A 22280-nucleotide genomic window follows, 5' to 3' on the forward strand; every position below is an offset into this window, starting at 1 on the left:
TTTCCTCTCCTCTGTCCAGTTGCAGAGGGAGAATGAGAGAGTGGCTTTAGTGGGTACCTGGCATCCGGCCAGGGTCCACCCACTGCAGCTATCACTCAGAATCTAAGCCCAGCAGTCCCCAGCTCCTCTGATATCTGAGGACCAGCTGGAATGCAAGGGGGTTTATTTTCTGCCAAATTTAACATGACAGAAAAATTGGCCTCACTCTTAAGGCGACATGGATATACCATCTTGGGCCTCCCACGGGGTCACAGCCTCCTTCATGCATCTACCTGCTCCATCATGGGCTTCTCCATGGGCTGCAGGTGGGTCTCTGCACCCCAATGGTCCTCCATGGGCTGCAGGAGGACAGCCTGCTCCGCCATGGTCTTCACCACGGGCTACAGGGGCCTCAGTTCTAGTGCCTGGAGTACGTCCTCCCCCTCCTTCTGCACTGACCTTGGTGTCTACGTTGTTATTCCCATGCTCTCACTCTGTTCTTCCCTGGTTGAAATTTCTTCTGAGCAACAATCTTCTTTTCTTAAATATGTTATCACAGAGGCGTTACTATTACTCCTGATTGGTTTGGCCTTGGCCAGCAGCAGGAAGCCCATCCTGGAGCCGGTTGGCATTGGTTCCACCAGACAGGGGAAGCTTCTAGCAACTTCTAACAGAAGCCATCCCTGTAGCCCCCCTGCTACCAAAACCCAGCCACAGAAACCCACTACGGGTGGCCATCTTCATCAAGTAATGGGCCAATGCTATTTCTGCACTGCCTTTTACTATTGACATATTTTAAAAAGCCCTTTTTATTGTCCCCCACAGTGCTGGCCAACTTTAACTCCAATGGAGCTTTGGCCATAAGAATTTTCTCCCTACAGTGGCGAGCAGCATCTCTGTATTCTTCCCATGTTACCTGACCTTGCTTCCACAGGGCATACACCTTCGTTTTTTGCCTTAGCCCCAGAAGAAGATCCTTGTTCAGCCAAGTCGACCTTCTACCTCACCTGCTGGACTTCCGACATTTGGGAATTGCCTGCTTCTATTGCCTCTTAGGAGGTGGTGCTTAAAATGTGATGGACCAGCACCTTCAGAAGCATTTTCCCAGGGGACCTTGCTAACTAGTTCCCTGAGCAGCCTGAAGTCTGCTCTCCTCATGTCCAGGGTTCAAGTTTGGCTGGCAGTTTTCCTCTTGTCAACAGAGATTTTAAACTCAATCACTTCATGGTTGCTGTGGCCAAAACAGCCACCAGTCACCACTTCACTCAGGAGACCCCCTCTGTTAACAAGCAACAAGTCAAGGAGGGCATCTTTCCTAGTCAGCTCCCTTAGTACCTGTACCATGAAGTTATCATCCAGGTGTTTCAGGAATCTTCTGGACCTGTTTGTAGCAGCTGTGTGGTATTCCTAGTTAACATCTGGCAAGTTCAAGTTGCCCCTAAGGACAAGAGCAGTTGATTTGGAGATGTCCCTTAGTTCCTTAAAGAATAATTTTTCAGTGTTGTTGTCCTGTCTAGGAGGTCTATAGTAGACTCTCACGATGACATGTGCCTTATTTGTTTGTCCCTTAATCCTCACCCAGTGATTCTCAACTGTGCCATTGCCAACTGTAAGCTCCATACATTCCAGCCCCTCCATTACATACAACACCCCCCCCCCCCCCCCCGCCCTGCCTATCTCTCCTGAAGAGCCTGTAACAGGGCACACCAGTCACAGGACTCATTCCATCAGGTTTTGCTTATGCCAATGATGTCACATCTCTGGGACTGGGCCAAAGCTTCAAGCTCCTCTTGCATGTTCCTCATGCTGCATGTGTTGGTATAGAAGCATTTCAAGTGCAGTTGTAGTTGACACCTCATGGAGCAGATTGAAGGATCTCACTAGCACACAGTCCCTCAAATTTTGGCATGCCATCCCTTTGTTTATCACTGTCCAGCCTGGTTTTGACCCTTTCCAGAAAGTTTTAGCTTCTGGGCTCAGAAATTTTAAGCCAACTGCATGTTTTCTGCTATCTTGAAGCCTAATTTTGTACAATGGTGGTTGATGTAGAGTGATGACTAAGCTGATTGAACAGCCTCCCCTCTCCTGTCACTGCTTCCCCAGGGCTTTTCCAGGAAAAGAGCTACCTCAGCAATGGAGACATCCAAAGGTAAACACATGGATATTGCTTTATTAATATAATAAGTAAATAAACCATACAGACCCGGTTAGCTTGGAGGTTCAGCAACCAAATCCTCTTTATTCAAATGAGACAACAGCTTATATATAGGTTTGAATAGTGACACATGACTCCCTTGACCAATCACCAGGGGTATCTCACTACCCATGTGCATGGGAGTATTTCTGGACTTCATTTCCCAGGATGCCTCATCCAGCATCCTTCCTAAAACCTGACTCCTACATATCCCCCATTTTTATTTTAATGAAGAAGTACAGAACAGTGCATATAATAGAAGAACTTTTAATATTATGACAAGCAACAGAACAATTCTTAATCTTTTTTCTTAAACTTATTTTAACCATCTACGTAATCAGGGTCTAACATGATGTACTAGGGTGAATTTATGCTGATACTTTTGGTCTGTGTTTGGCCCTGCCACCTGTGAAAGCTTTGCTCTTTCCCTGCCAAATTATGGGAAAACAAGCACTGATAAACAGGAAAGTTGTCCTTGAAGAGAGTTTCTTGCATAAACTGTTTTAATTGGCATTCTGTGATTGGCTAATTGTCTGCCAAGGGCATTTGAAGGAGAATTTTGATGAGGAGGGGAGGAAGGCTCGCCCCCAGACTCAGTTAAGAAAGACCCCCAAAACATACTGCGCGTGCGTTAGGGGACTTCTGAATTTCTCACACACGTGCAGAAGAGATGCACTTACATAACTGGGAGGTGGGACTGAGGGCCTTGGGCTGGGCGGTGCTGGCCACACCTGGGAGGTTGTGGTCACTCAGTTAATTGTATAAAAGTAGATAGTGCTTTCTGCTATGGGAGCTAACTTCACACCAAGGACAATGTTGCCTTTTGGCGGGGATGCCTGCCAGTTTGTGAACTTACTGACTCTCCAAGGATACAGCTTCTGCTATGGGTAATTATAGGCATGCTAGGTTGGTAAGATAACTTTATGGGCAACAGCTGGGTAACTGGGGAGGTCGTGCTGGGGGCTTATTTCTCTCCTCCTTCCTCCCTTTTGGGTTTGTTCGTTTTGTTGGCCACCTCTTGGTAATAAATATTGGTTTTTGTTAAGCTTTTAACGGTGTCTTGGTTTTCAAGCTTCAGTATGTCTCGAACCCCTCTCTAATACACGTGATAAGGCCTTTATTGAAACTGTTCATATAACTTTACTATCAGTGCAACTTTTATAACTCCATAAACAGTGCAACCTTTAGAACTTGTATTAAGCAAATTCGCTTAGAACTTTTTATCTAAGGTTTTATGTGTATTTGGGTTAAGCAACAACTCCACTGATCCGAGGGCTTCAGTACAATTGGGTAGAACATCGAGTTTTACTTTTCTAAGGGCCTGCATGTAATTGGTAACCAGGAGAAATTCAACTCCATTTCAAGGAAAGGGCCCTTAGAGAACAAGTGTTGTGTTATGCAAGTGTAATTTGCTCAAAGCACATGAAGCACAAAGTATCTCCAAGTCTACACACATACATGTCCACACAGCTTCTCTCATTCACACCAAGGTAGCTACCTTTTCATTCTCTTTTCACACACACATATTTAAACCTTTTATTATGTCTCTATTTAAATCATGTAGTTTGGGTTTTTGTAGTGGTTATTAGTTATGTTTCTCAATCTGTCACTTCTGGTAGTCATGTCTGGCAACTGTACCTGTTTTGAAAATTTGAAAAGGAATTAATATGAGGAATATGAGGTCTAACAAACCTAAATGATGTCTTACCTGTTTGTGTGCATGCATATTCCTTTTTCCCCCTTTCTGTTTTAGAAAACCAAAAGTTAATAAATTCAAAGATACGTACACAAGTTACTATTACAATATGCCAACGCGGCTTGAAACTCAGCATCCTTTGTAAGCAACTAGACCAAGTTGTCTTTTTCAGCTTATTAGTTCAAGTTGCCTCGTGTCTGGGATGCAGTTAATTTTTCAGCTTTTGTCCATCTATTTCTGATAGCTACTTTTTGCTCTTAATAATAAACTTAACAAACATGTTAATAACAATTTAGACAGTCTTAGGTGGACACTGTGGTAGAAACAGATGTGAAGGTCAGGCAAACATACAGTTTCTCTGCAGTTTTGTCCAGGAATGGCTTTTGGTAGCTAAGAGCTTGAAGTAAAAAGCAAGAAGTCATTTTAATGTCTTTTAATGTCTTTTACCTCAAGGTTGAATGCTGTGCAATCTTCTCTTTCGCAGATCTTTTCTATTATTGGGTTGATGAATCTCCTCTGGAGTATTTTGCAATCCTATTTCTTAAATGATATTGGTTAGTCATCATAATCAGTTTTAACTCAGTCTCTTAAGCAGTTATGACTCACAAGCAGCTATTTTTGCTGACACTAGGCACACCTTTTTGGGATAGTAGTATCTGAATGCATTAATTAACAAGGTATGGAGATGCTAAGAACTTTTTAAACGTTAATTGAACTACATTGTCACAACAACTGTATCTATTTAGGTGTACTTAAGGACTTAACAACTTTAACAATTTAACAACCTTAACAATTTTAACAAAGTCACTGGGGAACTAGTGAAAAAGTAGGAAAAAACCTTAAAGCTTCAGTGTTCTTACCAAAGGTCTTGAGACAACAAGATACAAAGTTAACTTAGTTCTGTATGTCTCTGGAGGCACACAGCATAACGCTGTAGCATTGAGCTGTGCAAGAGGCAGCTCAGCTAGGCTGCAGCACAGCCTCCCTCTGTCTCAGCACAAGGGGCGGGAGCCGTTTTTCCCGGCCCCGGCTTGGCTGCATTTTTTTCACTACAGACGGCAGGATTGCCCCTGCAGGGAGTCTCGGCATGGCGCTAGGTGGGGGCTGCCTGTCTCCCTCTCTGTCCGCAGCAGAATCCGTGCAGGGCTCTGCCATTTGCTCGCAGCTCACGCTGCTTCGACTTGGCGTAGTTTCAGCACCCCACCGCAAAAGGGGAGGTAGTTTTTGCCATCCCAGCTCGGTGCGCCCCGCGCAGCTGCCGCCCGACCCCAGGCTGCCCTAAAGCCGCGCCCGGGCTCGCACCGCGTCCAGTCCAGGCACGGCGCGCCGTCTGTATTTCGGAGCGCCCCCCCCCCCCCCCCCCCACTCCTACGCAGCCGGAGCTGCTGTTTTTTGCCGCAGCCCCAGGGCTGTCGCGCCGGGCCAGGGCTGAGCGGGGAGTGTTCGCCCATGGGTCCCGTGCCTCCGCGCCGCGGCTGCTGCCACCGGCATGCACGCGCCTCGTGCCGCCGCGCGCCGTTTCGGCGTCGCTGCTGCCGCGAGCCCGCGCCGTGAACCTTTGCAAGCTCCGTGGCCACGCTTCCCGCGCCGCTGCCGCCGACAAGTGCTGCGGACAGTGCCTCTACAGAGCACTGCGAGTCCAACGGACTCTTTTAACAGCAGCACGAAGGCAACCCTCTGTCCCTACACTGCACGACTGCCTGTCTTTTTTCGGAGGAGGCAAAACTGACCCTCCCCCGGTGTCCTCTGTTGGTTCTCTGCTTACTGGATTTACATGCTCTAAGCACAGTTCCTCAAGCTGGGACACTCGGCAAGCTGGCCGTGGGAAAGATGGCAACTCCCAAATCAGGGTGTGCCCGCCATGTGGCTGCAACTCAGCAGTGCCTCGTGGACCCAAGGTCTGTCTTTCCCCAACAACCACGTGGTCTGCTCCACATGCTCGCTCCTGCCCGCATAAAACCCAGCCTAAGTCCATTGTTAGGGTCTCTTTTCGGTTTGCACGCGGTTCTCGGTCTGCACGAGGTTCTCTCCCACCCCCGTGTCTGCTCCCGCGGTCTGGCGGAGTCCTTTGCCTATTAGGGCTCGTGGGAGGAACAGGAGGTTTAAAGTTTTTCTCCATGGACAAGTTTAAGTTTCTTTGTGAGATTTTTAAGGTGTCCACATCTTCTATCTCTGCTTTCTCTTGAGCTGTCTCTCCAAATTTTTTCCAAGCAGTCACACTAAGGATTCTGCTTAGCAGAAGTCCTAATATAGTTATTTCTATAATTTCCCTTGAATTTTAACTTCCCATGCCGGCTTCTTACCTCAAGTTCTCTGTAGCTTTACCTTTTCTTTCTTTTATACCTTACTCTGCCAGGTCTCTCGTGTGCACAATACTCAAATTTTCGGAGCTCCCACACGGTTCTCTGCACGACATCCCAGTCGACTTTTGTATTAGTATTCTACGGCCTTTCTTTAATGATGTCTTCTGCCTGCTTTTAGCTCGGTATGTGACATCTGGCTTTTTTTCAGAGAAGCGTTCCTGAGCTTTAAAACAAGCTCGTTTGAACACTACCGGAATTTTTCCTTGTTACAAGGCAGTCTCTAATCATCCCTGATACAGGGAGTGGCCCCACGTTGGGTGACAGATATTGCTTTATTAATATAATAAGTAAATAAACCATACAGACCCGGCTAGCTTGGGGGTTCAGCAACCAAATCCTCTTTATTCAAATGAGACAACAGCTTATATATAGGTTTGAATAGTGACACATGACTCCCTTGACCAATCACCAGGGGTATCTCACTACCCATGTGCATAGGAGTACTTCTGGACTTTAATTCCCAGGATACCTCATCCAACATTCTTCCTAAAACCTGACTCCTACACATGGGGATTAAAAAGTGCTTCTGGACCTGCAGCAGGTGAAGGACAGGGCTGATTATGGCAGGAAGAACAGCATGACCAGGAAACAGGTTCTTGGATAAGTATAGCGAGTGATGATAGAAAATACAAGAGCAGCACAGGAAACATTGATGTGGCTCCAAAATCTGAAAGATGCTAAGCTACATGCAGTTGTGCTTAGGAGTGCCAGCAAGATTTCAGGTTCCATACAGTCCCAAGGACTGTAGGGTAAGACCAAGCATAGAAACACCTGCTTCTCCACAGGTGGCAACAACACATGCCAGAGCCCAGCATCATAATGTCATTCTGTCTTCCCCAGTCATGTCCACTTAGTCTGTGAGATGCAGGTGCAGTGGCTGCATCGCTGCCTGAGTGATGGGACCTGTTACCCCTTGGGGTCTGCAGTCCATACCATCACCTCCAGAATACCCCTCTGAGTAATTCTGTATTTAAACCTAATGAAAAAAGACCTAGTGGCTGGCTGCTGTTAGGAAAAAATAATAGGCTTTTCCCCCCAGGGCACCCTGCCTGGAGGTCTCCCCACACCGAACCTGTTTGCGTCTAGGGCTTGTATGCAGGGAGGATGGCTTGGGGTGATGTGTAGATACAAAGACCATTGCTCTGAGGCTGTAACCGCAGCAGAGGATACTCCTGCTCTGAGGCTGTAACCGCAGCAGAGGATACTCCTGCAAGACAGTGGAGGGTGAGCGGTGGCCCCTAGGATGAGCACAGGTCATGTCCATCCCAACCTAACCCATTACATGGCAAGCCACCCCAAGCAATGCAAGCCATCCCAACCTCACAACCCTCTCTGCCAGCGTGTGGAGACGCCTTCTGATGGCAGGGGCCCCATCAATGTAATAGTCCATCCCTCATAGGCAGTAGTGACGTAGTAGCCCTTGGAAGGATCCCCTCCCCATCATGATGTACACAGGTGTCATAGGTTTACTTGTTCTGAAAAAACCGAGCTGGGAATTTTTTTTCTTTCCCCTGCATCACTGTAAAAGAAAGATGTTGAACGAGGGAGGGGGAGGGTGGGTTTTTTACCTAGGGTGATTGACATACACAAAAGAACTGGCTAACAGACCCACATTCCAGACTGATTTGCTGTCAGAAGACTGGGGGGGGAGGTGTTAAGTCTTTTCCTTCTCCTCGGAAAATGGTAGGCACTCTCCACTTTTGCCCTGAATCAGGGAGGGTGTGTGTGTGGAGGGATTCCGAGGTTTGTTTTGTTTTTCATCGGGGTCATCTGGTTGCTTCTGGTCCCAGTTTGCCTCTGTTTTCCTGCGCCCTGTCCTGCCCCCAGCTGGGACTTGTTCAGATTTCATCGGAGAGGCTTGACCCTTCTGCGAAGGAACCTTTGGGGGAGTCCTGGCCAGAGCCAGCTGCTGACAGTGTGAGTCTGTGGGAAGAACCCCTTTTTCCCCTTCCTCTTCTTGGTGAGGGGGAGATCTCCATTTTTTGGCTTCTCCTGTGCATCGGGGCCCCCATGTGGTGACCGCCAGAGCCCAACAGCACCCCCTGCTGACTACCACAGAGCAACTGCAGGCTTTGCTCCTCCAGTGATCCAACAGTGCCCCCTCCCTATGATGGTTAGAATTGCACCAAAAGGTGGAAAGTACTGAACTGTTTTTTTCTTGGAGGGGACTTTGGGTACAGGATTATTGTTTAGTTGTTTTTGTGTTCTTTTGTTGTGCTGCCAATACACATATATCCTTTAATAAAGGGCTGGGGTTTTTTTCTTTCTCCACACTTCCTCAATTGGAGCCTCTTAATTTCTGATTTACAATTGCTTAGAGGGAGGAGCTTGGTCTTCCTCATAACTCATCCTCCTTAGCAAAACACTTCAGTCTCATTAAACTGAGACAACAGGCTACAGGGACAGTGGTGAGAACAGCTTGCGCAGCATGTCAGTGGCCACTTCCCTCTGCAAGCAGAGGGATGACAAGTGTAAGGATGAGGAGGAGCAACCAGTCTGTCACCTGGACAGCCACTGGCACAGCAGAGGCACAGCTACAGCTGAAGCACAGGGGCAGAGTGAGGGTAGTTACCAGATTCATTGAGGCAGGTGGGTTTTAGATGGCATGGCACAGGTATGCTGCGCAAGAAGGTCTTCATTCTCATCTCCTGCAAGGAGTGATAGCAAATGTTTACAGGATTGCCACCCTTTTGCTGCAGAGCCTGAGGTGCTGGTGGCTCTGGTTTGAGGGGGCAGAAGGGACTGGACCTACCTTGGGCAGGAGGGGGAGGTCGGAGGAGTGCTTATTCCAGGCTGTGCTGTTGTAGGAACCCATTCACCATGTGATGTATTTGTCCTCATTGACAAAAAGCTGTGTTTTATTTCTTTGCAATGCCAAAATGACAGGCGGGGGTACCCTGTAGTGTCAGGGACGTGGGGAGATGGTCAGAGCTGTTCCCCTCTCCCCAAAATGCAATGCCATGGGGCCAGAGGGCATGTCAGACATGGTGCTCTCAGACTCCTTGTTGAGGATCTGTGATGGAGGTGATACTCACTGCTTCCAGACCATTGGTCACTTATCCCTGCCGATGTGACCTTGGTCACTGGAGGATATGGTGTACCAGGAGAGTGTCCCCCAGGCAGCACCTACCACCAGGGGGTATTTAGGGGCTACTGGGTGAGTGAGACCTGGGGACTTGCAGACATCCCTGGGAACAGGACAGTTTCAGTGTGGGGATAGGGATGGGTGACTGCAGCAAAGTCACAAGTGCAGATGCTGAGGGAGGGTCTCTTTAGCACTGGGAGGGCGGAACAAAATGCAAAAGGGGGTATGAACAGAGATGCTTCCACTACCCTGAACCCCCAAATCTCATAGCCCATGGTTACGTGGCCTGTGTGATACTGGGAGGGGGATGGTTAGGACCTCAGCGATACCTTCAGACCTGGCCAGCTAACAGGGTTGATGACATTCCTGTAGTACTCCTGCATCTCCACCTTAATCAGCTGTTCAGGCTGACTTTGGCTCACCAAATTTCGAACCAGGGTCATTGTTAATCCCTAGAGACAGCAGAGTAGGGAGAGATGCCTGGGGCCATGCAGCAGTGCCTGTCTTCATGGGAGTTGGGGCACATGATGAAACAGGTTACTGAGCAGGGTTTAATGCCAGAGACCTGCCACAAGTGCCAAGCCCCTCTTCTCTGAAGTGGGTGGTCATGGGGGTTGTACTGGCACCGTGATTCCCCCCACCTCAAAGCTTCACACTCACCCAAAACTGGGAGATGGAGGATGGCTCCTTTCCTCCTGCACCCAGCGTGTCCATATTCACCTGGGCTCTTTGCAGAGGGGGAGATGGGCTGGGTGCACTGGGGCTGCCAGGTATGGGGCCAGCAGAGGTTGAGAAGGGAGTTACAAGATGAAGCCAATCTCCTACAGCTGACACAGCCCAAGAGGGCTAGGGTCTTTCAGGGCAGACAGGTTCCCTGGTTGCACGAGCCATTTCTGTCTCTGCACAGCAGTGACATCCCTCTCCATGCTCTCTACTGGCTCCCTCATTATAATGCACAGGCTAACGAGGCTGCAAGAGACGAGCTGGTTTGCAGTATGCTTTGCATCAGAACCTGCATACTTGCTAGCCCATGTGGGAACTGCTGCATGTCCACGGTATACATGTAATATACCACAGACATCCCCCCACAGTGAGGCCATGGCTCAGGAATTCCTTCAGGACCAGGGCAGGGAGAGGTGTTGCAGTGCTCAGATCTCCCCCCAGCCCCTGCAGGATCCCCCTGGCACGGAGCACTCCCCCCTTCCCTCACCAAGTCAGAGCTGAGCGAAGCCTGTGAACTGTGTGTTGGAGCTCTCAGAGCCACACAATCTGCTCCCCCATCCACCACCATGTCATGCATCAGGCCCGAGCTGAGCTCTGCCACTGGTTCAGTTTCCCCTTTGTTAGCAAGATCCTGCCCCCTGAGCACTCTGAAACCTACTGATGGACAGGGTTGACACATGAGAATTTGTACTAGCGACTGCCTGCCCCACAAGCCCTAAGCCACTGCAGGGTGCAGCTCCAGGGGACAAGAAGCCAGTGAGCACAGGCTGTGGGGTGTCAAATGCTTTACTAACCAGGGAGAATGACCTCTCCTCCCCCCTCTTCCCCATGTCACCTGCCCAGCACCAAGCATCCACAACCAGGTTGGAGTAGAAACTCCAAGGTTTCCTCCTCCCATAGCATTTACCTGCATCACAAACTTGTTTTCTTTCCAGAGCTGCAGTGGAACCTGCTCTCTGATGGTCTTTTTGACAGACCATGGCAGGCAGTAGGAGTCAGCATAAGTGCTGACAGAGGTCTTGTGTTTTGGGGCAAAGAGGAATGTGGTGCAGCAGCCCACGGGGATGGGGGTGCTTAGAGTCCTGGAGGATCCTGGGGTGCCCCACTGGATCAACAGCACTGCATGGAGCTAAAGGCTCCCAGCCCACTTAGGAAAGGGAATGGGGCCCTGGTACCACTGCTCTGCCAGGCTGGGGTGGTGCTTATGCCATTGGTGATGTCATAGTGTGAGACCAGGGAGATTTGGTGGCTGTCAGTCCTGTGGCTGGATTCCTAAGAATAGCAGGCCCTGGGTTAGGGTGCAACAATTTCTGCCTGATCACTCCATGAGCACAACTGCACCCTCCTGACTTTGTCCTGGCTCTGGGCTTTCTCCCCTCCTGCAGGCAATTATCTTAACAATGGTAGGAAACAGTTTCAAGATAATTTTATTTTGGGAGGTGCAAAACAATCAATTGTTTTTCCAGCCCCTCTGTCCTATATTTTCTTGGAAATCCTGCAGCAACCCAGATGTGTGCACATAGCACAGCCCTGCACTTGTGCAACCAGTGCCCAGGGCACAGCATCAAGCACTGCAGGCCTGGCCTGCTGGGGTAACCAGGGGAATTACTGCCTGTTCTATCTACCCTTTTTCATTAAAAAGCTGGATTTAGGTGACCCTGTGTGGCTCGTTTGCTCTCCTGTCCCGAGTACTGTGATGGGCTCTGCAGTTGGAGTGAGCAATCCTCATCTATCTCAGTACAGAGGCAACTGGGTTATGCCAGGGAGGGATTTGCATGAACCAGGTTTGCTTTTCTCTGAGATGGGGAACCGAGCAGAAATCCTGTTCTGGCTTGTCTTGTCACACAGTACCAACTCAGAGCCCTGCTCTGCTCCCAACTCCAACCTTGTGAGGGGTCTCAGAAGTCCAACCCTTCTGCTGTCACAATTTTGGGGATGACTGGTGAAGACCCAAGTCTATCTTGGCAGGGTAGATACCAACCCATCCCCCTGAAGGGTTGCCTAGCCCTGCTCTTTTGTTGCAAGGAATGGTGGAGCTGGGCAACCTGGAGCGCCCGAATGCATCCAGGCAAACATGATTAATGTGACATTGAAATGAAGAAAACAAGTTGCTTTTGATTTTTCACACCTTGCTGGTCTCCGTTGAGCCAGGCTCAGGTTCTCCATCAGTCTTGTCCTCTCCTGGGAGCCAGTGGGAGGCTGAGTCGGAAGGGTGGACACAGGGGTGTCAGTGATGCCTCCCCCTCCCCACCCCCATGGCCTTAAAAGTCTCTTCCAACCTTGATGAGTCTATGATTCCATGATCCAGTGGCCCCCTATGGCTATCCCCTGTCCCCAGCAGTCCCTGGATTTTCCAGCTGCTGATGTTGGACTCTAAAATCAGCACTCGGCTCTTGTGTCAACAGCTTTAAGGAGCAGAAATGGCTGCAAGGCTGGAGAAAAGGTTATTTCACCCATTGATGTTGTATATAGATGCAGCACCTCCTTCTGTTTCTGTCACTGTCAGGAGGAGAGGCATAGCCCAGATGCAGGAGTTGGGTCCTTCTGCCTTGAGGAGAAGACTTTCCAAATGTTGGCTGGAGGCTGGCTGCCCCCGGGAGGTTTATCTGTGCCATACAGCACAGCTCCACACCAGCTGCTTTTACTAGACCCAAACAACTGGTATTAGCCATGGCATGAAGGCTAGTACCCCCTGATTTCAGTTTCTGCAATTGCTGGGGGCTCAGAGGAGATAGCGTGGTTCATACCCTCTCACCACAGTTTGCTCCAATGACAGTCTGGCAGGCTGGTTTTCATATGTATGCTTTTTAATATTAATTCTGTTATACTACACACAACCAGTAACAATGATAAATACTGCAATGGAAGTGTTAAAAAATTATACATGTTTCATGTTTTTGAAAACCCTCACTGTTTAAAATAAACTAATGCATAAAACTGATGATAGAAAAAAGAAAACCCAAAACAAACCACAACACAATTGATCTGTTTAAGGCAATACTCTACGTGGATGGGAACAGAAGTACAACAGTGTGTTACATGTTCTGAACAGGAAAAAAGAAAGAAATGCCCCCCTGCTCCATATAAGATGCAGATTGATGTTTCAATAGAGAAAAAACTCCCAAACCTAGATAATAAAACCAATGGCCAAGTTAAGTACAGCATTAATACACTCTGCATGTCAAATGATTAACAGGTTCCTAACATGAATTAAGGTCAAGCTACAACAAATTTATCTTCCTAATTAAAAGGTTATTCAGGTCAAAGCCTACATTTAACTGTACTTTGCATTTGGCTGATTCAGCTATGTTTCACTATATGCAAAAGGACAGCTGGAAATCAGTCTCCTGCTCTGAGATTGATGCAAAGGTTGTGAGGTCTCCTCTCCTCCTGAAAGATATTTCCATTAAATACATCCAAAAAGGATCTTGCTTTTGATGACCACCAAATGCCTTCTACCATCCCCTCCCCTGGGGCACCAGATGGGGAAAGGAGACCTGGGAAGCATTTGGGTTGAGTTTTTTCCAAGCTGAGGACATGAAATGCAAGTGCAGATTTGATCTGAACTCTGAGGAGTGCTATTTCCCTGTCTTCCAGAAATGGCTATCTGGAGCCTACTGAAAGTACTTTGCCAGCATGGGAGAAACTCAGCCTGAATCCAGGCTCTGGATATAGATATGGTGTTTGCTATTAAGGTTGGTGTGAAACTCCATACCTGTCTGGACATCCAATTAACCCTGGTTATTAATGCAGCCCAGAACTTGTCCACTGGAAGGTGGACAATAATCATAATATCAAAAAATCCCCCTCTCCCTCAAAAAAGAAAAGAAGACAGTAGCTTCTTCCTTCCAGCTTCTCCCAATGGATCCCCATCAGCTGTCACCTACCCAAGACCGGCAACACCAGATCTCACCAGCATTGACCCAGTACATTCTCAGTAAGGTTAATGTCTATAAGGTGCTGCCAGGGGGCAAAGAAGTTACTTGGGACATGATTGGAGCCTCCTGTACTTCCTTGATAGAGTGCGTGGGGGGAAGCCATGGTACATAAGGAAAGAAACCCAAGCAGAGTTACTAAAAATTTAGACTTGTGATGGCCAACAACTGTCCAGGCTGCCTTGGGTTTGGATGGGAGAGGGGAATGCAGAACTGGGCTAAGAGTCCCTTTTGGTACAACTACCTCTGATGCTATGATGCTAGTGCATGAGGGAGGGGGAAGATGATAGCTGCTTTGAGAAAAGAGGAGTGGTAGGAGGATGTATGCAATATAACAAGGCTTGTGATTCCAGAACTAGCCACTGGACGTGGATACCAAAGTTTACCTGTGACAATTAGCTATCCTTCTGTTGCCTTAAGAGACCGCAGAAAACAGGACTCCGAGACAACTTAGTGTATAAGATAAAGAGGGTAGGTCCTTTAATTCCAGGCCTGAGGCCTACAGGAATACACGACGTGCCTCTTGTTTCACAATTTAGGATGATAACCCATCCAATCCCATATCTATCCACCCCTCAGCACCTCCCCCCAGCATGCCCCTCTGGAAATTGAGGCAGGGGGCTCTGGAACCCCCTCTTCTTCATCCTCCTCCTTGTCACAGCACATCCAGTCCTTGGAGCTTCTCCAAAGTTCTGGGCTTGAAGGTCGCTATGCCTGCGTGATATCTTGTTGTCCAGACCAGGGTGCAGATGTTCTTAAACAGAATGAAGGCCTACCTTGAGGGAAGTCTAAACAAGTTAACGGAATTTTGAGGGAGTGATATGGAATGGGTAACAGTGTTGGGAAAATGTGTAAACTACTGTGCTAAAGGGTGAGGGATATAATACAGCTACTTCTAAAATCTACAAAAAGCTAAAAATCCAAAAATCCGTAGACATCACTTCTATTGTCACTACTTCTTTTCCCCCCTTCCTGGTCTGATTCTTCTTCAGTTTGGAAAGCTGTGGCTGTTTGACATGATGGTCAGCACTGATTCTCACATCCCAGTTTCCACAACACACATGGTGACTTTACTACAGGATGTACACTGAGGTCTGGAAGTTGCATCTTAGGCACAGACCAACTTCATGCAAGTGGTGCCTGCTTTCAGAACCCTTCAGAAAGGTATTTAATGTTGGCTTGTTTCCTTCTTTATTAAACTGAAGGTTCAATAATCCCTATAAAAGGAGTAAAAATGGTTAAAAATGGGCAAAAACAGGGAGAAATTTTTTTTTCTGAATTTTCTCCCCTGCAAAAACTTCATCTTTCATCTTTATCCCCACACAACTACAGCCCTACTAGTGCATCTCACAGCACTCTACCCCAGCATGGCAAGGACACAGCTGACTGACTTCTCAACTGTGCCTCTGCTGTGGGTTTCCAGTCTATTTGCACACAGGCTGACAGGCCTGGGACCTGTGCTTGGCTCCCAGATCTCCCACAGCGCTGAGCCTGGGAGGATAAAGGCAGATGGCTCAGCTTGCTGGATCACACCAAGGTTTTACACTAGCCTGGCTAACCCTCAGCCCCACTGCCTTCAGGTGGATGAAGAGAAATCCCAGTCTACTCTCTGTCTCACCCACTAACCAGAAGGGCTGTTGTGAAGATAGCTTGTCCAAGTTTCCCAACTCTCTTCGTGGGTCTGTATTACATCTCCCAAAAAGCTTCACATCTCCCAAATTATGTGGGCTGGGAAAGGTGGAGTTGAAGCTCTTTTGGGACCAGTGCAGAAGGGAGAACACAGCCCAGGTAGAGAGCAGTTCTTCCCAGTGAGCTCATCTGGGGCAGTTGGATGGGCAACTATGGGAGAAATGTTGCTCTGGGAGGACAAACATCTAGGCAGATAATAGCACTTTTCTCAGCATGGCCTTTTGGTGACCTTTTCCTGGTGCCTACTGTGCTGGTTTCCAGCAACGCATCTGAGACAGTCACATTTTAATGAGACTTCTTTTGCACCTTCCACTCCTTAATGCAATCCTACCACCTGTATCACCATTTTTTACTTGGAATGACTTCATAGTCCAGGCACAACCAATGAGATAGGTTCCTTCCAGGAGCGAATCCATCTTTTGCTGGAGCGGCTTTTTACAGAAAGAGAAAGGCTTGGAGTCACCCCCAGTTTCTGCTGGCAACTGGGTCTGGGAAGCAATGGGAAGAGCTGATCTCTGCAGGCACCAGGGAAAAATGTAACTTGTCCTGCTGGTGCCCATGTTGCTCTGCAACACTCAGATGGAGTGCAACTGGGATAGTGAGTGCTGATGGGAGGGAAGAGAGCATTGAAGGGCTCCTTTGGGATATTCCCACAGCAGTTTCATGCTCTTACTTTTAGCATCCATGTAATGATTTGAGGGTATAAACTGGCACTTTTTCCTGGGCTTTTCTTTTACTTTACCATTCTCCCTTAAAGCTCATATAGGGTATGGCCACTCTTACCTAGGATGAAGCAGGCTTTGTCACCTGGCTACTGCTTGGCTCAGCAAGCACAGGCTGCATATGCCAATGTAAATATACCCTGGTTTTGACCTCTACCACCCTTCAGAGTTGACTCTTCACATGACCCTCCTATTTCTACTTCTCATGTCTCAAAAAGAACCATCTGCATAGATGGGCAGTGCCACAGGGCAAGCTTGGCTAGGTTGAGCCTAAGGGGAAGGCATGGGAAAGTGTTCATTTTAAGGTGCTTTTCACCTCTAGGAGAACATGGCATCCTTGTCACTTCCTTTCAAGGCTTTCCTGTGTGAGGGATTGTTCCAGATCTTGAACCACATCTCATCAGACAAACCCACATCTGTTACAGAGCCACACAAACCCTGAAGCAAGGGCCAGCAACTCAGCATAGAGGAAAAGGTTGTGACTTGGGATTACCTACAGAAGATTAATGCCAGACTAACCAGGTGCAGGTTTTTCACAGGGGCTGGCATCTGTATTTTAAGTCCTTGTTGCATTCCTAAGTTCCTTAACTTCATTAGCAGGGGATGGTGCTGTTGTGCCACCAAATCTTCTCACATATTCTCTGTGGCATCATGCAGACTGAGAAGTCAGTTGTGCAAGAGCCAGCTGCCAAATGTGTGGGAAACACATCCTTGCCAAACATCTGCCCCCAAAGTTGTTTAATCTCTTTATTAATCTCCACTCTGCAGCCTTCTGGCACATGTAAGCAACATCAGAAGATGGTAAAGAGAGGGAAAGCAGAGTTGTGCTGTTTTTCTTTGTAGTACTTTGAAAATACATGCAAAACTTCTAATAGTATGCTTTTTGCATCTTGCTTGCAGAGCTATCCTATCACAACGGTGTCCGCCACACACTTGGCAACATCCATGCAGGGTGGTGGTAGCATCTTGAGAAGGCAACTTTCTGCCCTGTGCTGCAGAAGGGAATGGATATCAAGAGGGAATATGACTTGCCTGAGGTTAGAGCAAACATGTAGTATGTGCCAACAGCAGCAAGAGACCCCAGATTTCATTTCTGTGCTGTAACAGTTCAACAGACTCTCAGCAGTAGCATTTAGCTGCAGTGCCAGATCAGGAACATGGTGTTTCTGGTGTGTACATCTGAAAGTGAGCTTTGCTCCCCGATGGTATCAGCATAGATTAACTTGGACAACTGGGATCTGCCCTAGGCCAAGACAGCACTTGGCAACCTTTCTAGTTACTGTTTGTTTTTCTTTTCTTGTCATTCCATCTGGTGCTGAGTCCTTCCTTTCTTCAAAAGCATCTTCATGTTTATGTTGAGTCACATACAGGGCACTGTACTTTTCAAGCCTCCTGCATGCCATTGTACAGTTCACAGGCCAACCTAAGGACAGACTCTGCATGGAGAGGAAAGGATTCTGCTCAGGATTGCAGATCAATGTGTCAACCAGCATACAGATGAGCAGAGCAGGTGCCTCCTTTTGAGAAAGAAGCCAGAGAACCAAACCAGAAGCAGTTGAGTCCATTCTGTCTGTGGAGGAGCAGAGCATCCTGAAGTCCCTTTTGAAATCCATGCAGCAGGCTTGGCTGTCTGCTTTTGCAGTTGCAAGGCATTTGCAGGCAAGACAGCCAGAAAAGAACAGCAAGACCAATGGCCAAGCATATATGTTGGGGATAGACATGCAGCAATGTCAGACACGATCCAGTGGCTCTTCCAAGTATTGGCTTCAAGATATGTTTGGTAAGACATTAAATGAGCCTTTAGGGATGGTCACCTGGACATCAGCTTTCTTTCAGCCAAAGGTTATTATAAAACAGACTAGACCATTCTATCTAGTGACCTTTTTCAACACTAGGAGGATATTCCCCCTCACACTGACATCTGGAAATAGAGAGTTTGCAGACTGACTGCAGACATAGACTTGAGTGCTGAGACCATAGAGTCCAAAGTCAACTCATATTAAAGGGTAAAATTAAAATCTGATAAAAGGAAAAAATTTGCTTAAACTTGGGTAATTTGGTGACTAAAATTACATGAAATCCTAACAAAAAGCCAGTCTGGCTTTAGAGGCATCAAACACAAATTCCTTTTGTGGAGGCACCAATATAAGGAAGCTATCCTATTTGCATGGTAATTTAGGTGGATAGTGGTACAGCCTTTCATACTCTGTTGTGCTTCTCCCCTTGGCATTCTGTACACTTTGGACTGAAAATGAGGCCTGAGAAGATCATCTGGTTTGGTGCAAAGACTGGAACAAGGAATGATTTGCTTCATTGCAAGTAAACTGCAGTTAGGAGAGTGCCCAGCAGCTCTGCAGATTTTATGGCTTTATAATGTTGTGACAGCCAGGGTCCATGCTCTTTGCTTTTGCCTTCTCTGGGCCATGGCAGCAGAGACTGGTTTAAGGAGAGAAGTGCCAGAATGGCCATGTATCTATACACCTGGGAAGTCACCACAGCATAACCTCCAACGAGAGCACAAGGAAAAACTGGCTGAAACAAAGATCTCAACACAAGACCAGTAGGGAGAGTCAGCCCAATCTGCAGTTAATACATACCGCCAGACCGTCAATCATATTCCATAACAAGCCAACAAACTTGCCCTATGGTCATGACCTGCTTAAGGGACTATGATTCAAAACGATTAGTATTCAATTTTCTATGACCAAACCTTGACCCACAAGTTGGTTAAGCTGGGTAAAGTCTGACAGCAGCTTGGGGAGTAGTTCTGTTGAGACTGATGGGACCCCCACAGGTTGGGCTTATGTTGCTTTGCAGGTCAGGGGCAAGTGTGTGCTGCCACCATGGGGCTCTGTGCTGGTTGCAACCCAGAAGGCGTTGAGCGGATGGAGACATATACCAATACCAGACCCTAAAGAAGGTGATGGTCTACAGTAGCCTCTTCCTTACCGAATTTGACTCTAAATTTTTACCGAACATGACTTTAACATGGTGGGAATCCTGTTGATGGGATCTCATTCGCATCAGTGCTAAGACAGATGGATGTGCCACCTCTAACCCAGAAAAGGGACACATGCATGCCCATTTTGTATCAGAAATAGCATGACCAGCAGAACTAGGGAAGTGATTCTTCCCCTGTACTTGGCACTGGTGAGGCCACACCTCGAGTACTATGTCCAGTTCTGGGTCCCTCAATTCAGCAAGGACATTGAGATGCTGGAGCATGTCCAGAGAAGGGCAATGAAGCTGGTGAAGGGTCTGGAGTGCATGTCCTATGAGGAGCAGCTGAGGGAGCTGGGGTTGTTTAGCCTGGAGAAAGGGAGGCTCAGGGGAGACCTTATCACTCTCTACAACTACCTGAAAGGAGGTTGTAACCAGGTGGAGGTCGTCCTCTTCTCCCAGGCAACAAGCAATAGGACAAGAGGACATAGTCTTAAGCTGCACCAGGGGAGGGTTAGGTTGGACATTAGAAAGAATTTCTTCACAGAAAGGGTGATTAGATATTGGAATGGGCTGCCCACGGAGATGGTAGAGTCACTATCCCTGGAAGTGTTTAAGGAAAGACTGGACGTGGCACTTACTGCCATGGTCTAGTTGACATGGTGGTGTTCAGTCATGGGTTGGACTTGATGATCTCAGAGGTCTTTTCCAACCTAATTGATTCTGTGATTCTGTGCATGTTCAATAAATAGCCACATGTGCATTGCCTTAATCCATTCAACCTTCTTGATAATGACCCTATACAGGTAACTACTTTTCCCCACCCTTTCTACTTTATTCCCCTAATAAAATATATGAACACAAAGCATAGAGAGGAGAAGCCAAAAAATTGCCATTTTATGGTCCTGTACTGTCATGCCAAACCAGCTATTTGTGCAACCAACTCCTTCTGTGTGCAGTGGAAAACACTTGGCTTGTGCTTTGGTCTGTATTTGGAGGAAGCACTGGGTGTAGTTAACATTTAAGTTCATCTCCCTCTTTCCCAGGGACCCTAAAGTGTTGTTCTGGAAGCAGCTGCACATCACACAGTGCAAAGGGCTGAGGGCAGTTGCAGGGTTGGGGAATGCCTCAGAGCATATGGCGGGCAAAAACCAGCAATAGGGGCAATAAAAGGACTTGGTTGTGGTGCCATGGGGCAGTGATTATCCCAGAAGGTCTGTTCTTCAGAGGGGAGGTGTTAGCCCTGGGAGATACAGTCTCAGCAAGCTTCATTCTGTCTTTGACTGAACATGATAGCAGCATGATGGATACCTGTGGGACCTGCAGTCTCCCAAGGCTGATGCATGAAAATAGATGCCTCGTTGCTCTAGCAGGCACACTAAAATGCTCCGATTTCCTGAGCAAGGGCTATGGGAAAGACTGAGCATGTGCAGCCCATCTGGAAGGCACAGAGGCTGACCCAGAAGGATAAATGAGATGAAGGTTGCATGGTACCAATTCTAAACTGAAAAGTCCTGCTTTAGAAGAGTGAACATTTAAAGAGACTTAGTTATGTCCTATAGGATTTGGTTTGACCATGGGGTTTATGTTAGGTTTTGACTACATTCTCCATTTAAAAAAAAGACTCCTTAAGGAATGCTTTTTCCCTTTTATCTTTTCTCCTTACACAGTGTTCTTAGAGCTCTTCCCCCCCCCCCCCCCCCAGTTGCTAACCTCACACCTGAGCTAGCACTGGAGAGGAAATCAGGCACACAAATGAAGAAGTGAAGACTTGGAGACCTGATACTTTGTGCTTTTTTAGGGAAATTTTGGAAATATTCCCTCTCAGCATTACCAGGCAATGAGAAGGGGAGAGGAATTAAATTGAGAAATACTCTCTTCCTAGAAGAGCTGTCAAGTTAACCAGCACTTCTGCATGAGGAAGCAGGGATGCTCAGTAAATAGTACCACTCAAGTCCTCTTTCTATGGCCTGGAGCCAGGGTGGCAGTGCCCTGTTTTAGGGAGGAGGGGCAAACATAGCTTTAATGGTTGCCCATGGCCAGCCAGTGAATAATAAAGCCCAGGAGTCCTGTGTGACCTTGCACTGCACAGAGTGAAGACTCAATGTTATGTCCTCCTAATCATGAAGAGGACTTGTTAAAGACTCATTTTACTACGTGAAGATTTCAGATGGAGATCTGTCCTTTGGAGTGGAGCTCAGGCTCTGTCTTGCAACTCAGAGGAATTCTGATAGAAAGCTCAGAATTGCCCTTGCTTTCTCCTTTTCCCAGGCTCCAAAGCAAGCACTGATGCAAGGCAGGTGGACCTTCCTCCTGGCAGAGCAGGTAAACACACAGTTGTGCCTGTGGCAAAAGATTTAATCTCTGAGAGAAATGCCAGCCCATCTGTCACCCAGTCCTGCGTATGCTGAAGCCATCAGTGTAAGACCTGCCAGGGACATGACATGTTTCTAATTCCAGAAATAATTTTGCATTCAAAACAATCTACTGGTGAACTGGCAATTCAGTCTGGCCACCTAATGAAATGCCAAATGAACACAACTGCTCCTGATGTGGGACATCTCCAACACTGACCAAGCCTGATTCACAAGTGGGCAGAGACAGGATAAAGAGTAGTTTCCTCTCATGTTTTTTTTTTAAGTTGAAGCTGTTCATAATCCTGCTGTTACTGAGCCTCCCCCTAAAGTCTGACACCACCACAGAGACACCTTCAGCGTTAATAAATCTCTCCCATGGGCACCAAGAGACGCAGTGTCAAGAGAATATCAACAGCCAAGCTCTGTAAAAATGTGCTTTTTTCAACAAGCTTTTCTGGCACTGACGTTCAGACTGAACAGTTCTAGTTCTGTCTTGTGTCTTAGCTGAACAAACTTTAAGATTTCTGAAAGCAGATGGGTCTCACAAGAATGAAGTATAGGCTGAAATCAGTATACACAACTGGACTGAACTATGGT

The 22280-nt window shown here is 47.5% G+C and overlaps 1 protein-coding gene across 1 annotated transcript in view; it reads right to left on the minus strand.

Moving 5' to 3' along the window:
* CUNH9orf24 (chromosome unknown C9orf24 homolog) overlaps positions 1-13972 on the minus strand; it is a 45088-nt gene extending 31116 nt beyond the window's left edge. Inside the window, 7 exon segments of the mRNA XM_027668559.1 lie at positions 7557-7707; positions 8631-8682; positions 8805-8880; positions 8985-9129; positions 9636-9769; positions 10948-11145; positions 13928-13972. Coding sequence (XP_027524360.1) covers positions 7557-7707; positions 8631-8682; positions 8805-8880; positions 8985-9129; positions 9636-9769; positions 10948-11145; positions 13928-13972 — 801 coding nt within the window.
* Positions 13973-22280: the final 8308 nt, after the last annotated feature.

The sequence above is a fragment of the Corapipo altera genome, unplaced genomic scaffold (assembly GCF_003945725.1).
Source record: "Corapipo altera isolate COAL_440 unplaced genomic scaffold, ASM394572v1 60913, whole genome shotgun sequence".
NCBI classification, from domain to species: domain Eukaryota; kingdom Metazoa; phylum Chordata; class Aves; order Passeriformes; family Pipridae; genus Corapipo; species Corapipo altera.